Here is an 18,767-nt window from a genome sequence, read left to right as displayed (position 1 = left end):
TGATCGAGAAATCTACTAATAATATTAAGAGAATACAACATCATGTCTTAGCCATCCCACCACGATCTAAAGTCTACGAAGTCCTACCGAGTCCAGTTGCTCGTGTCACAGAGCAGTAATGTTTGATATTTAAATTAAATTTATAATATCTTGGACCGATGTATGAAAACTTGCATCTCACTTTTAAAAAGATTTAATTGTATTATTTTTTATATGATGTTAAAAGATTTAAGTGGTATGCACCTAAAAATAAATATGTTGGCACTAGATATATAAAATACATAAAGAACTATGTGTTTTGCATGTATATGCCCCAAATATTAAATTCTAGCATACACATTCAATGAATTAATTTCTTCACCAAAACATCTATATATTCTCTCACACACAATCGAAACGGTTTGTGGCTCGTTATATACTATTTTGAGTCAGCTCAACTCAAAATTAAATGGAGCTCAATTCAACTCAAAATCAAAACAAGCCGGCTCTAATTTGAGTTATTTGAATCCTCTCCAGCTCGAAATCGAATTATTTGGTTTCATTTGAGCTTGAAATCAGCTCGTAGCTCGTTATATTTAATTTTCTTCAATATTATATATAATTTTTTATAAATAAAAAATAATTAAAGTCGAGACTAATATTGATCCAAATAAATTCGATACAAAATTTAGATCATAAATCAACTAAACTTTAGAGTAATCAACAATTGGGGAGCAAAATTCACATCCCTGTACGTAATTGTCTATTATACCCCCGTGGGATCATCCTATGTATATCACAACCCGTCACGCCTTTGTTGCGTGCGGCGGTGGCCATAGAAATCCCATAGACCAAGCTGTCTGGCCCAAACAGCATACACCATTTCCCCTCTCATAGCACTCCACGTGTCCATCTCTTCTGCAGCAAACATTTAGGCAAATGGCTCAAATCTCCGTTTCTTCGGCGTCAAACGAAGACAAAGAAAGTAAAACTGTGGGAAGAAAATTAAAATAATAATAATAATTAAAAAAAAAAAACATTTTTTTTCTCTCACGATAACGGAGCCGAGCAGCAAAGAACCGCCGCCGCGTGGATCGACGGCGGCGTAAAAAACTTAACGTCTTCATCAAACGGAGAGAAACCGTGACGTTAAGTAAACGGTGTTACTGTCTTTCTCCAGCTATTCCAGATGGAAAGTTTTGATTAGTCCAAATGGACGCCATGTCAGCGGAAATAGAGGGAAGGAGCCAATTGGAAAGAGGGAGCAGGAACGGCAACATGGGAGCAGGAAAGAGATCGCGGGAATGGTGTATCGGTGTACTGCATTTCTTCGGCCTTATACAGCGCCGTTATCCACAAACACCGGCCCACCTTACTCTACCGGGTTGAGAATTTCGAGTTTACCCTTTATATCTAAAGAGATATTAATAAATCCCAACGCTCCCATCTTCGGCTTCCTTCTTCTTCATCTCTGACGTGCTTTCTTTATCCATCTCTATCACTGAAGGGGGAGATCTCTACCGTTTCTGCTGGTTTTTGTTAACGCGGGGAAGAGGGTGGGGGCCGATCCGGCGTGAGGATCGCCGGGAAAGGGTGGAGGTTCCTGAGAGGATCAGGGGAGGGAGTAAATTAAGGGGGGGAGGGTGAAAATTGCTTTGAAAATAAGGAACAGGGGATTTGGATTTGGTTGCTTGCAATGCAGGGGAAAACGGGGAATCGGGGTGTCATTAGCTTCCGCACGGCACGGATTGTGGGGGGATCACTTCGCAGAAACCCTTCCGCGTTCTTCGCCTCCTCCTCCGGCTCATCGTTGCCTTACGCTATAATCAATTCTTGCGCATATGAAGGTCTTTAAATACGAAAGTAGTTTCGGTGGTTTAGTGCTGTGTGGATCCGGGTCACTGGCTGGCTTTGCGTTGTGTAGTTGTTGCTGGCTTGGTGGATTGGTTTTGACTGGAAGCCGGAGTGTTGGGGATTGGTCCGAGGTAATGTTTCTTTGTTTTTTTTTTCTTCGGTTTTCTGGAATTTTTGGAAATTCAGTTGACCGGAGTCGATTTTTATGGTTTGTAGCTCTGGATTTAGGTTGGTGCTCTTCTTCTTTTTGGTGGAGTGGGTTTTTTGTCTGATTTTCTGAACGATCTTACTGACTCTCGAGTTGGAGTTGCTTGTTTCTGCTTAACGTTGCTTAAAAAAAAAAATGCCCGTCTGAGCTAATGATTTTTTCGAATATTTATTATTATTATTATATTTTTTTTTGCGGCGATCTATCTGTCTGAATTGCAGGGATCCGACGTGTTTTTCGTAGTGGTTGCTTCAATTAGGAGATGTAGCAGCCGATGAGGGTTCTGTTTAGAATTTAGAGTTTTTCTTTGGTTTTTGCTTTTTGGGGCTTGGAGCTGCATGATGCCTTCACATATGATGGATCAGAGGCATCTGCCGTCATTCTTCATACCGTCGGCCCCGTCATCTTTATTTTCAGAAGAAAGCTGCCTTTCTTCGGAGGTGAGGACTTTAGATGCGGTTGTTTTGTTTTGGATTCAATAAACATCTTAGTGAATTTTTTGTTTATTTCAGAGCATTGATCAGAATTTATTAGAAAAATGAATCTCAAGCCTGCAGATCATTTGTTTTATGCTGCTGCCATTATTTGCTCTTCCCCATCCCCATCATAATCATTCTGTTGTAATTTTTTTTTTCTTTTTCGATCATGTATCTTAGAATTTTAACCTTGCCCTAAATTTATTTCTAATCTTATTTATTTTCCAGAGGCAGCTTGGTTTCCGGAAGCCCGAGTCTGTGCCAGAAAACTCTGGTGAGTTTCACGTGACTTGATGACTCAAAACAGATATGCACCTTTTTTGTGAAGTTGGTTATATTATCTTTGCTTCTACTGATCTATATCTTAAGCAAATTAGATTTTAGTGCTCTAATTATTGTAATATTGGGTGCAATTTTGAAATTTTACTATATGCTCATAAAAATACTCTGAATTGGTCTAGATAAGGTTTATGGGATATCAGAGAAAACTCAGCAGCAAGCTTTTTCTTTCATCTCCATGGCAACAATATTATGGCTGATATCGTGTCTTTTCAATTCTTCATGTTGATCTAATTTACAATATCTCGGTAAAACTTTGGGCTGGTCCGGCATATGTATTTTTTTTCTTAAAGCGGGGCATTGGGGTCGGAGATCGTTGCATATATTTCTAATGTTTTGTACAGCTCTTCATATTTGATGAAGCATTATTGCGTTAGTAATTTTTCATTTTACTGATCTAGTGGTTTGTTGAAATCAATACATGGGACAGGTTTATGATTCAAAGTTTGCAACAACTCATATATGATATAAACTAGGGCGTTTTTTTTTTTTTAATGAATAATGAATGCTTTGCCACTTGTTTTCCTTTTATTTTCACTACAGAAACCCCATGCAGTTCACATAAACTTCTGAAATCCATCAGAAAGAGCGAAATGTGTATAATAGTAGATGAGCAGACTTCTAATTCTATATTTGCTTATTGTAGTCGGTTAAATGAAAAAGAAAATAAGAGATAGAGGATTAATGTGCTGGTTTTATTTTGTCTAGAATAATAGCAAAAGATAAATAATGTTTCACCTGTGATTATATTTATATCCTACATGGTATAGAGACCTCAGCCAGCTTAGTTGGGATAAGGCTGGTGATGATGACGATGATGATGATATGAAGTTTCACTATGAAGTTTTTTCATTTATATATTTGAACTCTTGATCTCATACATTAAAAGAAGTGACATTTTTAAGATGCTGATCATCTATATATTTTGATGAAGTTGGTGATTTACTGCTTTTTAACGTATGCCGCAAAATTCTTAGTGCTTAGAAAGTATTGCTGCTGGTTTATGATCGGCTAGGAGTCTCTACTAAAAATTTTTAAAATTGATGTGTTTTATTTTTATGTGGGCTTATTTAATTGCTCCTGTTTTTTCATTTTAAATGAACAAGTGTTGCATCTAAATATCTCTAGTGTGAAGTATTGATGTAGAATGCTACCATTGCACATGTTAATCTATGTATGCTACGTCACTGGTTCTCCACAATATAACCATGCAAAGTTTTAGCAAACATCTCTAGTTCAAGTGAGATAATAGAGTTCGCAGGTTCAAATTGGGCGTGTGAACTTCTTATACTAAATACTCATTATTTCCCTGTATAGAATTTAGTCTCCAACTAGTGTAACTAGTCCTTTTTATTTGTTTCTTGTCTCATGCCCCATTTTTAATAGAATAAATATTTGGGATGTGTTTTTATTCTTGGAAAAAAAAAAGCTATTCAAGGCATCATACTTTTGTCTGAAATAATGATGTCCAAGGGTGACTATTTGTATGGCAAGCTTTATGATCACAACCTGTAATGTCAAAATCCATTCTTTATGCCACATAATTTTACATTCTACGTTATATGAAGTAAATCTGTTGTTAAGTGGGGTTTTATGGTAAAAAGGTTCATGGAGATTAACATTTTAAATTCAGTTTTATCGTTATAAAAGCTATTTACTTTATTGAAATTTATTTTTCATATGCAATTGGGCCTGGTCAAGTTTTTCCAATTAAGCTCCTCAGGAACAGCAATGAAATTAAAGCATATTTTAATTCTTGTATATTTGCTTTGCAGGGCTAGAAGAAATATCATTAATGTCTGGGGACAAGTCATTTTCTACATCAAATTATATGAACTTTTTAGATTCCCCACGATCTTTTTTGTCCAATGGGCAGAAAGCTAGGACATCTGCTGGAAATAATTTGTTTGGTGCAGAAAGTCCTTCTAACCTATCAGTGAATAGTTTGGGAGCTTCTAACCGGGATATCTTATCTCAAGAAAATACATTTATGCAATTGGCTCCTAACGACTTTCATTATGAGAACAGTCTCTTCTCGAGCTCTTTGTCGGAAACATTCGGAAAATGTGAGTGATTTCTTTTGTTTACTTGCCGATTATATTAGTTGCTTCTCTGAGGCAGTTTAATTTTGTAATCAACAGAACCTGTTGAAGCTGATATAGTGTTAACTATGATTTTTAAAATTTATTAATGATTTTTTTCTTGCTTTTTAATGTGGAAAAGTATCTATCTTGCCTTATTGACTGGCCTTTTGACACCTATATTTTTGGCGCTTGCGTTACAATTTGTATTTTTATCTGAAGTTGGCTACTGTTTTTTCATATTCGTAATGCAGCGGTGTTGTTGTCAAGTGATGTACACTTTGGCAAATCAGTGGATGCAAATGACTCTAAATTTGTGGAAGTTGAGCCTTTGGAGTCCTTGAAAGAAATTGAAGCACAGACAATTGGAGATCTCCTTCCTGATGACGATGATTTGTTGTCCGGAATGATTGATGATATTGAATGTGTTGGACAAGCCAACAGTGGTGATGAAGATGATCTATTCTACTGCGGGGGAGGGATGGAACTAGAATCAGATGAAAGTTTTAATTGCAATAGAGCTTCTGATTTCTTCTGTGGAGTGGCCTCAAGTCGTCGGCTTGGTGGATTGAATGGCAGTTTTGCTGGCGAACTAACCTATGGAAAGCAATCCTCCAGGACCCTTCTTGTGAGAAATATCAAAAGCAATGTTGAAGATGCAGAGCTAAAGATTTTCTTTGAGGTATTTTTTTTCTTGACATGTCAACTACACTCTTATTTGTCTTAAACATATCATTATAGCATGAAAGTGTATTCTTTCACATCTATCTTTTACTCTCTGTTCCTTTAGCAATTTGGAGACATTCGTGGACTTCATACCATCAGCAAAAATCAGGGGTTTGTGTTGGTGTCTTACTACGACTTAAGATCAGCTAGGAATGCTATGAGAGCTTTTCAGGACAGATTGCTGAGGCAACAAAGGATTGACGTAAACTATTATTTTCCAAAGGTAATTCAACTCGTACATTTTTCTTCTCTTAAATATATCAAAAATTATTTGAATGCAATTGACATATATATAGAAATGTGTATTTTTTTATGAATGTTTAAACTCGGTGGTCTGATGTCAGTTGTTTCTTTTTTTAAGTCATGATACCTTGTGAGGGTGCGTGGCATTTAGTATTTTCGATGATTAGGAAATATAAGGTGACTTCTGATGGTTTTTATTGTCATGTGTTCTTTCTCTTGTGGCAAAGTTTTCTTTTAAATCAAATATTTTTTAGTCGGATGATGAAATTAAGTTTGATGAGATCAGCTAATATGCTGCTTTGGAATATAGGAGCATAAAATGTTTTTAATTTATATCTTCTGATCTTACTGTTTGAAAACATGTCTTTGAACGTGTTGTTGAATATTTTGAGTCTCTCTACGGGTTATAGTCAAAAACGTTCTTTACAACTGTGGTGGGTTTCCGTTGTTGTTGTGTGAATAATGAGTTTGATTATCTAAATCTAAACTGTACCAGCACTCTATATGAACTTTAAAATTTTAATCTACAAACAATACTATCATACCAATTCTTAAAAAATAGTTATTATTGACAAGAGTTGTCAATTCTTTTGGCTTGTTTCATGCCTTGTTTTGTTGACTGACATTGTCATAAAGCTTTGTTTTCTTAGCCCTATTTTTATTACTGTCAAAAAAGCTTGTTGCTTGCGAACAATTTGCGTTCGACTCGTTAAATAGCTCGTATTTGATTCGTTCGTTAAGCAAATGAGGCGAACGTGAGCTATTTTTTTAGCTCGGTTTATAAAAAGTCAAACAAGAACTAGGGTTAATTTGTTTGTGTTTGGTTTATTTTAGCTTGAAATAATTGAATAATAATATTTATTTATATATATTTAAAAAATACCAAATTTTATTAATTATAAAAATTATTTGAGTTGTATAATTATAAAAAATATAAATTTATGTGGTAGTTATGCAAATACATAGCATTTGGGTGGGATGTATGTACTTGTTTCAAAATAATTCGAAGGAATGGGAATGGTCTCCTCTCAGATTCTCAAGTAGCTAACCAAGCATCTTTTTAGTTCCATAGTGGAGGGAAGTTAATGTGAGAAAAGCTTTATAAAAACAATAATCATACAACTCTAAAGCTCCAACGCAAAAGAATATTGTACTGTGTGGATGGGAAACACTTGAGCCATGCAGAAGGGAATACCATAAATGAGCTGAACATATGCTTAATTCGGTTGAACTATTTCATTCCGAGGTTTGGTCGAGCCTCACAGAAGTGATCCTTTGCCACGCAAGTGTACGACATCTGCCGTGCTTAGGGAACAAACGAGTTTGAATCGAGCCAAATGCAAAAATAGGCTACTCACGAGCAATTTCGAACACGAGCCGAATAAGAACAAAAAAAAGAAAAAAAAATGAACGATCCGAACACGAACAATTCTTGGGCACGCTCTAGCTCTATCGTTTACACCTCTGCCTATTTTTCCAGTTCTTCCCTTTATGAAATAGCAAAATTACAAGAATTTGTTAATTATAAATAACTATCCTATTAAGATGTCCAATATACTTTATATATATATACTAACTATAAGTTTTGTGTATTGTATGCTAAGATTTATGTATGAGGCGTGACTTAGACTTGTCATGGGAATTTTTAGCAATACTTAACACAAATATGAGTTGTGCTATATTTTCATAAGCTCGCATCATCTGTAATTATTGTACACAAAATACTCGCGACACAAGCACTACCAAATAACCTTCTCACAATACCTATAAATGAATCTGGGCAAGGGTCATTTAAGCAAGTAGTTTGGTGAACCTGGCCTCATTTTCCCTTATTACATATAACCCACTACTTGGCCACGGGAAGCAACGGAGTTCACTCTATAACTGACTCAGGCGTGATGAGCTACCATGCTAGTTACTTTCCTATTCGCGATTCTTCCTTGGGCCCGACGCCTTGTGTAGTTACAGGAGATAGCATGGCACGATTATAGGACTTAACACAACACTATGTAATTTTATGTACTTCTATGAACCTTTATGTATTTTTTATTAAATCTTTGTCAAATCTTGTACTGAAGTTAAGGCCACTCCAAAAATCTATAAACAGGAGGTTAAAAGTTGAATAAACATTAATAAAAAAAGTTATTTCTCTCTCTCTTTCTCTCTTTTCATTCCACTCTCGTCCTACGCACTCCAACCTAATCGGTTTGTGTATGGAGAATTTTGAATCCAACAATTATTATCATCTTCATTTATCTTATCTAAACTACTTGGTGTTGACATCCGTCATACTTATAATAAACTTCTAAATTAAATGTGATTAATAATAATAGTAACGTAGTTATTTCTCCTTATCGGATGGTGAAGCGCGATAAGTGATTAATGCTTGACATGAGAATTATAGAAACAGAGCATGATAGTAAGGAAGAATGATTTGGTATAGAATTGAGTTACAATGGCACAATTTGTGTATCATATGTCTGACACCTCATTTCAAAGAGCCTGAGGTGTGCCCATGTGGCCCAAGCGTCTGATTTTTTTCTTTTTATAGAAAAGGTGGAACACTGCATGTCTAACAGTCTTGAAATGTTTTGATTGCCCAGCTGTCTGAATGATGCTGAGGCTGTTTAAACATTGTCACTTCATTCACTATATAGAAGTGCGCACAGAAAAAAAGAAAGAGCATTTGAAGCATGATAAAACCAACATGTGTACCTGAGTTGTCTTAATTGGTTTTCTTTTTAAAATCTCATTATCATGCTGCTCAATTTTGTATTTTCACATTTATCTTCACAAAGTTTTCTGATTATCCCGGTTTCTTTTCTGCAGTTTTAACAAATTTTTGTAATATTTATTATTTACGGCCATTCTATAGCAGGATAACTCTTCTGAGCAAGATGTTAATAATGACACACTTATTATATCCAACCTCGATTCCGCTGTTTCAAATGATGATATACACCAAATATTTGGTTCCTATGGTGAAATTAAAGAGGTCAGGTGCACAAATATTCTTTGGATGAAATGTTTGAACTTTATACAGTATGCTAATACCCTTGATTGTTGATTTGTAGGTTTTCCATGATCCACACAATCAAAATCAAGTTGTAATAGAGTTCTATGATGTTAGAGCTGCTGAGGCAGCATTTTATGCTTTAAACATGAGTGAGATTGCTGGCAAGAGAATTAAGATTGAGCTTGGCTGTCAAGGAGCTGTGCGGCGGGGGGGGGTTTCCTACTTCCCTACAATTCAATTGTCTTTAGTTTTTACATTTTGATTTCAAAGCACGTTTTCTGTTATTGGCATTAGCTCAATAAATGAGTTTCAAACTTTAAATTTAGTAGGTTGCACTGTTTCCAATGCTGCTCACGGTTGCTTTAGAACTTAGTTTCTAGATATATTACTTATATATCTCTTGAACTAAAAGTCTCCCAACCATTTAGCTTCTTTATTTATTTAATCATGAGATCTGCTGATTTAGCACTCGAATATTATGTTTGATTTATGAAATAATTTGATGCAATTACTGAACTTCCAATCTGAAAGTGTTTGCTGTAGTTGTGTAAAATATAATATTTTGCCTGCACTCGGTAAAGATAAAATTGTTTATAAATGAAGAGCTGGAATGCAACAATGCATACTGATTTTGTATAATAAAACAGATCCATGTGCAAATACTAAATGCAAATGATAGCTGAGATTTTTAGTAACAATTGTATTGAAGCTTTTGGAACTAATTTTTCATGTGGAGAGTTACCAAATAAGTTACTTATATGATAGCCCTGGATATTTTTGGTGCAAAACTTTTCCTTGACAACTAAATGTTCTAATTTCTTTATATTTCTGCTAAATGCATCATATATATCCTTACAAATCTTGGAGTAACACTGTCTTAAAAGGCTCTCACCCACTTTTGTTTTTATGAAGGGATAATTTCACATAGCCTTAACTCTCCATTTAGCTAAATGGCGGATCCCATGATTTCTAGTTACAATGCAAACTAATTGATGCGCACATGCTTGTTTTTTTACATCCCCTTCAATTCTATTTCTCTAAATACTCTGTTCTTTTTTTACCCTTTTATGAGCTTAATGTCACCTCCCAAAAGAGCTCTTAGGGGTGGTGGGCAGCCCAGGACTTAAATACTGCTTTTCGGCCCTACACCTATTAGATGTGGGACTTTTTGTCCGTGACATTCTCCTCCACCCAATCACGTGACGCCCTCGTCACGGATCGGCTCCACCGAGGGTCCCACTGGACCATGGAGAGTCCATACACCTGACAGACAGTAATCTGCTCTGATACCACTTGTCACCTCCCAAAAGAGCTCTTAGGGGTGGTGGGCAGCCCAGGACTTAAATACTGCTTTTCGGCCCTACACCTAGCCGATATGAGACTTTTTGTCCGTGACATTAAGCTGAGGCAAAACCAGCTTCATTTGGTTGCAAAATCAAATGATTGATTCCTAATATTGAGTGTTGTGATAGTGCTATTAATTGGGGTTCATGGAGTAGAAAGGACCTGCAATTGTGTTGGATTTATGCATTGTTATGAAAATTGATTGACACATAGCTCATCCTGATCGAGAGGAAGTGAAAAAGATTCATAGTGCGTGTTGGGATGAAAAGGAGGAATGTAGGGTATGGAGATCCAAAATCATGTAGAGATGCTAGACAAACTATTGTTTAAGATTTTATGAGGAAATTTTATCCGTTGAGAGATGCAATTTGAAAACAAGGAAAACATGTGATGCCAATGAAACTATTGATGAAATTTTAATCACGGTTGTAAAGAAAATGCGCAAAAGTATGCAAATATTCAATTAAAATCAATTTTAAAATAAAATGGATCGTTAACCCTCTTTTTTGATATTTAATTGAAGATAGTAATTCAAATATTAGCAGTTCAATAATTAATCTTTTCATAAAAATACAATTAAGATTTAGAACATCTGTGGGACTAATGTCGACTTAGATCACACACAAAATTAAAATTTAATATGTAGTCAAATTGAATTAAATTGATCTAATTGTTCCAAGTATTTGTAAGAGAAAATGAAATCAAGAAAAGAAGATAGAACAATAGAGCCTCACATTTGAACACTGACAATGTATCTAGCAAGAGTTTGGAAGAAGAAATATAATCTTCACATCAAAATAAAAACTAGTGTTTTTTTTAATAGCTAAAAGTCTCTTTCATTATTTTAGAGCCTCATATTTATGGAATTGTAATGGATTAGTAAAAGGAAATGAACTTTGGTGTTTTATTGTAGGGTATGTTCAATGTTAATTGTTTTTTGAGTTGGAGTAATTGCAGGTAATGCTGGGTCTAATGCATCTTAGTTCTTCAAGACACGTAAATTTTTTACTTGCCTTATACTGGATTATTTGTAAGATTTGTTCGTTCCAATGTACATTGTTTCCAAGATAGGGTCTTAGGTTTTTTAGTTTTAAGGTATGTGAATTTCTTATGCTACCTTGGTTGGATGCAATGTCTGTGATGGAGGGAAAAGTTGTATCAATGATTCTTGATCTGCTTTGATTATGGGCTTAGGAGTTGAAAGAAGGAACACATAGACACAAGGTGATAGCAGAACGGAGGGAATTATAAAGGCTTAATGATTAAATGCAACACACATAAATCATAAATTATGGAACTAATAGTCAATCTAATGTTGAATCAGGTCTAGGAAATAAAATATTAGAATTTTATGATGCCCCTGCATTAATTATGATGCATAGTTGTTAATGTGATTGAATCAGGTCTGGGAAAATAAAATATTAGAATTTTATAATGCCCCTGCATTAATTATGATGCATAGTTGTTAATGTGATTGACGAATCAATTATTTTGAAAGAGGAAATCAAGAAGCTTCAACTTTCATTCTTCAATCAACAGATTTCAAAATTAGCTAGAAATCCATATTTATTAGAATAGGGCTGCAAAACATAAGATTTGAATCAAATCTATTGGCCAACATTCTAAACTTGATCCCAATATATTCCAACATGATATTTAATTTTTATTTTAATAAATTAACTTTATAAAAAATATATTTTAATTAAATAATTAAAGTAAATCCTAAACTTAAGCTCTTGTTCATCATTAACTCCCTTAGGCTTTGATAAAACTCTTTTTAAGAGTTACAAAGATTATTTATGAGTTTTGATGAGTAGGGTCGTCAAGAGAGCCTTGTGTGTTTTGCAATCATGAGGTTTGTGAATTATTAAAATATCTTACATTTAAATAAAATATAGTTTGTTGTTTGCTTTCCTTTAAAAAGGTATACATTTTTTAAGTTTGTAGTATACCTTATATTCTTTCATAACATCTGATCATCAAGAAATTTATGTACATAGATCTAAATGAAACACACACACACACACACACATAGAAAGGGAGAGGGAGATTGAATGCACAAGCATATCTTTACAACCTTCTATATGCTTTTTATTATATGTGATTGCTTGATTTTATTAAGGGTCTACACAAGTTGAGTTTCTTGTTGATTTAGCTCTGACTCAAATCTTACCCGTTCAAAGTTAGCTTATGAGCTGAATCATTTATCACGAAGGAGAAAATTTTGATTTAAATTATTGATGTAATAAAATGATGAAAAGAAAAATAATTACAAGAAAAGTAATAAGAAATCACTTGATATAAATAAGAGATATGTAGTTTTTGAATATTTTTAATTATTTTATTCTTAAACTCTTGATTCCTAATGTATTTAAGCATATTATATATTAATTTTCTTAAACAAGTTGGCTCTCGAACTGATATTTTGAGTTAGTGCTTGGAACGATTGCTCATTGAGTTCCACTCATGAGCTATTTATTAAGTAAAGCCCAAGCTGACTTGTAAGTCGAGTTGTTTCTATTGCCCTCATAATTTCTAGCCGTGAAAATTTTGAGTAAAATAAATCTAAATTTTGTTTTCAATCGTAAAAATTAGAGGAAAAGATGACAAACATTTTTATCCTTTCTCCTATAAATATTATTATTGAATATGGTTGCTTATGGTACTTTGATGTAACTTCCAATATAAAAAATTGTGTAAAGTATTCTAGGGTTCTCCTTGGTTCAATGGGTGATTCATATCTGTTTACTTTTTTTAAAAACCCTTCAACTTATTTGTTGGCACCACAGGCTTAACGTGTGATAGTGCTTAGAATATCCACCCACTTTTTTTAAAGCCCCTTCATTTATTAAATATTCAACATTTCTAGTGCTATAAATGATTTTTTCTATAAAGTTACATTTATCCTTGCTCAAAGTGATCTAAATCCTAAAATTATCAACCATGACCTATAGCTCATCATTTGTGGAGAGGTCTGCATGATGCTCAATTTCATGAATGACATCCTCAATCCAGCCATGGAAACTAGGTCGTCTTGATGTTTAGGTCCACTTTATCCTTGCTAATTTCACAAACTTCAAGACACTGGCAAGCTGCGCTTGGGGTCCAAGACAGCAAGCTTTGCTGTAGGTGGAAGAAGGGTTTCAAATGCCGCAAACCTAAGCCTACTGGAGTTTTATGAGATCATGATCACTAATCCGAGCACTTAAATCTTTCATCAAATCCATGTAACACTTCGTGTCTTTTAAAACTGTAAAGAAAACTCTTTGTGCCAGCTTTTTTAACTGTAAGCTTGCCGTTATAAAGTGGAGTGGAGAATTTTTTATCATCACCGGCAATTCATTGTCTGTCCATCTTATAAGCTAAAGGCATTTTAGGAATCTGAAGGATTTTAATGGGCATGTCATGAAAGGCCCAAGTTGAAGCATATAATAAGACTCATCGACTCAATTGCAGTATTTTAAAAATTTTGAATAATGGGAAGTGATACTTTAACCTCGGAAATTCGGTTGTAATTTATTGAAAAAAAAATGTCAGAAGTTTCATGAATTTATCACATAAGAGTTTGATGTAGTAGCATAAGTTCTTGTCTTCTTATATATTATTTTAATCTTCCGTCATACTTGGCTTCCCGGGCACTCATGTCTTGTTAGTCAGATTATTTTCATAATGCTTAGAGGCTGAGGTTTCAAAGAAGCTCGGTTTTCTTTAACGTTACTATAAAACTTACTATAATCAAATGATGTTTTACATTAATAGGTTTCTAAAGGAATTGTGCTAATTTGTTAATTGCCTGAATTGATACCTTGGTTTTACACTACATAATCTTTTTTCATTCTGTTTCTTTCTGGCTTTCTGGTATATACTACAGAGAGATATCCTCCATTGTTTTTTAGCCTTTTTATTCTCCCCGGAGAATAAAAAGAAAATACTCACCAGTTTTGAATATTCTGACTGCATGTAACATCCTTATTTTTTTTGACAGCCCACCCAAGCACTCTTTATTAAAACTTGAACTGGAAGGTTCTACCAAAGGCATAAATGGAGGTTCCTTTAGTAACTCCGCATTGGAAAATGGTGGTATGATGCCTTTCCCTCTTTCAGATGATTTTGCTTATGCTTTCATCTTTAGTAGCTTTTGATATATTTTATGATCTCGCAATATTATGCCTTTTCTTCTATTTATTGTATGTTCTCTCTGTATTTCAGCTTCCTCCAGAACCATAGCATATGGAGCTAATACTACTGTGGGACTTGATAGTGGTTCTATTCAGAGCTCTGCTCCCCAGAAACTAATCAACCCATTCATGGAGAGCAAATTCCCAGGAATATCTTCTACTATGCCTCATAGCCTGTCCTCACCAATTAGAGTCTCAATGGTGGGAAATCATGGCAGTCAATCTAACCTTGATGATCTTAGCCATTCTTTAGGACAAATGAACTTTGGTTTTCAAAACATGCCAACCTTCCATCCTCATTCATTACCAGAATTCCATAATGCTCCAATTCCTAGCATCCCTTTCAATGCCATAAGAGCTATTCCATCAATAGCCACAAATATTAATTCCAGATTATCTGATGGCATTGATACTCAGCAAAATAGACAGGGGGCAGGTCACATAAACAGCCATTCCTTCGAACCAAAGGAAGGTAATTTGTAAGAGTAAAAAGTAACATTTTGCTGTCCTTGATTTTTTATTAACATCATTCAAATTTTCAGGTAAGGCAATTTCCCCTATAAGTGGGCATCAGTATTTTCAAAGCAATTCAAATTTAAATTTCCACCATTCCCCCAGTTCTCTGATGTGGACCAATTCACCATCATTTGTAAACAACATTCCAGCTCAACCTCAACAGCTGCATGGTCTTCCAAGAGGGCCATCTCATATAATGAACAACTTTGTTTCTGTACACCATCATCACGTTGGTTCTGCTCCTGCTCTTAATCCCTCACTCTGGGGAAGGCGCACTACATATGCTGGGGATTGTATGGAGGCACCGCCTTCTTTCCACCCAGGCTCTGTTGGAAACATAGGATTCTCTGGAAGCTCTCCCATCCATCCATTTGGAATCTCTTCTCATAATATTTATCCACATGACTGTCGTAACTGTATCGACCCATCAGCTTCCACACATGTTGGGAGCCCGTCGCCTCAGCAGCGGTCTTTCATGCTTCATGGAAGGAATAGCTTGAATTCTGCCGCTGGTTCTTATGATTCTTCTGGTGAGAGGATCAGGAGCCGGCGATGCGATTCAAGTGCTACTCAACCTGATAACAAGAAGCAATTTGATCTGGATATCAGCCGAATTATCCGTGGGGAAGATACCAGAACCACTCTTATGATAAAGAACATTCCAAACAAGTGAGCCAGGCGTTCAATTCCTTCTTGCTTATATGATTTTGATATTGATGCAATAACCATCTAAATTAAAGTGCTTGAAACTTGATTCCTAGGTACACATCTAAGATGCTTCTGGCTACAATCGATGAGCACCACAAAGGAACTTACGATTTCATCTATTTGCCCATTGATTTCAAGGTTGATTTTTTAATTATTGTATGTAAGGTGGAAATCATACTCATCTTGTTATCTACTAACTAACATTAACTTCTGTTTCTTTCCTCTTTTCAGAATAAATGCAATGTGGGCTATGCTTTTATCAACTTGAATGACCCCAAGCACATTATTCAATTCCACCAGGTCAGATTCATTAAACCCTTCCGCATTTCTCAAAGAATCATTACATACATACCTCCCACTTCCTATGTATTTACATATCTAACATCTGAACTTTACTTTTTTACATTTATGCCATCCAAATCCTTTCATATCACATCAAAAATACTACATTTTAATTTTTAAAAAGTAAAATACAGTTTTGCATGCATGAGCAACGTGGTATCTATGTAAAAATTGAAGTTTAGCTGTTAGACATGTAAATACTATATACATTGGAATGGAGTGGTATGTATGTAAATCTTTCTTTCTCAAATATATAGCCCTATTTTTCTTAACCTGTTGTACTTCTACCTATATAATTTTAAGATCGACCATTGCAGGCATTTAATGGTAAGAAATGGGAGAAATTCAACAGTGAAAAAGTGGCTTCACTCGCGTACGCCAGAATCCAAGGTAAAGCCGCCCTGATTGCTCATTTCCAGAACTCAAGTTTGATGAACGAAGACAAGCGATGCCGTCCCATCCTCTTCCACTCCGATGGCCCAAATGCTGGGGATCAGGTATAATAAATTCACAATTGTCAGGCTTAGATTTCAAATTAGGATACACTAAATCATTAATGTGATGGGAGGGTAATATTTGCAAATGTACATTTGTTTGTGGTGCAGGAGCCCTTTCCCATGGGAACCCACATCAGATCAAGGCCTGGTCGATCCAGGACCTCAAACAACGAAGATCTGCCCCCTAGAAGTCCACCAGACTCTGGCATTGGAGACGACCTGTCAAACAACAGCACAGATTCTTCTTCAAGCTTTGCCAAAGACTGAGTGGGACCCAAGCCATTTTTCCTGGGGGGCACTAACCTTACAACCTACATAAGCTTTTTTTTTTTTTTTTCTTCTTGTCTTGTCTTTCTTTCTCACATCTGCACTCCTGTGAGCTCTGCATTGTGTTGAAATGCAAAAAGCAGAGAGGAGCTGAGCTGAGTTGAGTTGAGATTTTGGTGGCTGCGATGAATAAAAAGGAAATTGTACAGCAAGATTTTGAGAGGAAAGGGAGAGCGATTATTGTTGATATTTCTCCGTGTTTTGGCACGTCCTCACTCTGCACATTCGTCTATTTTTTTGGTCATTTCGTATATTTCTAATCCCCCCTTTTTTTTTGTGCTTTTTTGTTTTATTATTTCCAAGTTTTGTGACTCCATTTTATGTGGAGCTTTGGTTCTTTTTGGAGGATATGTATGTTATATTTCATAGTTCCCATCTTGATGGTTATGCAGCCTTCAAAAGGTTTGGAGCTTGTTTGTATTTATCTTTTCATTCATAGTTTAAGACTTTTATGTGTAAAAATGAAACTTTAGGTGTGAAATAAGTAAATTCATGATAATTGTGTGCTGTTGATTAATTTATGTTAAAGCTGTTGGTTGGAATACTTTTTAAAGTGTAAAAATGATAATATTAAATATGCTCTCTTCTTGTTGAGAGATACTTTTTAAAATATATTTTTAAACTTTTAAAGTGATAATATTAAATATAATCTCTACAACTTGAATTTTTCATCACTTTTTGTGACCTGAGGTTTTTGTAATTCTAAATCTTTATTAGAATGCTAGCTTTGGTGCTTGCTGAATTTGTTTTTTTTTTTTTTTTTTTTTTTTTTGGATATTTTTCAATTTTTGGTTGTAAGGTTTTTCTTTACTCTGAGGATAATTTGAGATATTTTTTTAAGAATACTAATGTTTTAATAAATTATTTTTTATGCTTCTACTCAACAACTACAATAAGCCTTTAATCCATCAAGTGTGATCATGAATTCATTTTCTTTGTTGCCTTATTATGTGTAATATTTTTATTTAATTTTAATTGATTAAGATAGTTTTTTTTATATAATATGCCTAAATCTTTTTAGGTCTACATCTGTATTTCTTAATATTAATCGAATATAAAACATCTAATCTCCTATTCAGATGACCAAAGTTTATTGTTACCAAACCATCTAAGCCTAAAACATCTACTTATAGAGAGTTCCTGCCACCGCACTTCTTCCCACCTTTAAGCTCACCGTCGGCAACCTGTCCTGCAAACGAGCACAGCCGACTGCTCTTTGCCCTCCTCATGCAGTTCTTCACTGTTTATTTGTGTCCAGCTGTCGACATCCTGAAACTCGCTCAAGCAAACCCAGACAAAATCAACATCGGCTTCCCCTCTCCGATCCAAGGCCAAGGCCCACTTCTGTATTCAAATGTTTATTCCATTCTACCCACTGTAAGTTCATATAACAACATTTTCAGCTGTGACTTTTCAAGGAATTGAAGAAATTTGAACTTGGTTTTCCTCCATTTATGTTGTGCTTGGTCAAAAATATGATTTTTAGATTAAGAAGTATTGCAAAGAAAATTAATAAAATAATCAACTTAGTCCATCTTGTATTGTATGGTGCTTTTCTTTGGTGTCTTGAAGAAAAGACCGCGATGTGAGTGTCGGATTTTGCCAGTAAGACGACCATTCCTAGTGTTTGGGTAAATAGATCGAGTCTCAAGCGTTGGGTGTCGTCTTTAATAAGGGATTGACATATATCATTAATAGTCATGATTACGATAATTACCCTCACATAGGTGGGCTAGGATGTTCTTTTGAGGAGGACGAGTATAATTAGATTGGTATGTGAACTTGATTCAGTAAGTGAAAAACTTCATAAACTCGTCTATATATATATATATATATATATATATATATATACATTTTTTTATATTAAATTTATGAACTTGTTACCTAATTTTTCTCATTGACAATGATTAAGAAATAAAATATGCTAACTGAT

The 18,767-nt window shown here is 34.9% G+C and overlaps 1 protein-coding gene across 1 annotated transcript; it reads left to right on the top strand.

The window, feature by feature from the left end:
* The first annotated feature begins 1,402 nt into the window (after positions 1-1,402).
* On the top strand, positions 1,403-17,078 carry LOC110020634 (protein MEI2-like 4). Its single transcript, XM_020718798.1, has 15 exons — positions 1,403-1,964; positions 2,263-2,481; positions 2,746-2,791; positions 4,632-4,922; positions 5,192-5,619; positions 5,728-5,886; positions 8,785-8,901; positions 8,981-9,132; positions 14,252-14,346; positions 14,476-14,916; positions 14,987-15,629; positions 15,722-15,806; positions 15,900-15,968; positions 16,328-16,507; positions 16,616-17,078. Exons 2-15 carry the CDS (start codon positions 2,380-2,382, stop codon positions 16,772-16,774), a joined length of 2,967 nt encoding a protein of 988 aa, XP_020574457.1. The 5' UTR covers positions 1,403-1,964; positions 2,263-2,379; the 3' UTR covers positions 16,775-17,078.
* Positions 17,079-18,767: the final 1,689 nt, after the last annotated feature.

This window comes from Phalaenopsis equestris, unplaced genomic scaffold (assembly GCF_001263595.1).
Source record: "Phalaenopsis equestris unplaced genomic scaffold, ASM126359v1 Scaffold000002, whole genome shotgun sequence".
NCBI classification, from domain to species: Eukaryota; Viridiplantae; Streptophyta; class Magnoliopsida; order Asparagales; family Orchidaceae; genus Phalaenopsis; species Phalaenopsis equestris.
This window is presented reverse-complemented; position numbering and strand designations above follow the sequence as displayed.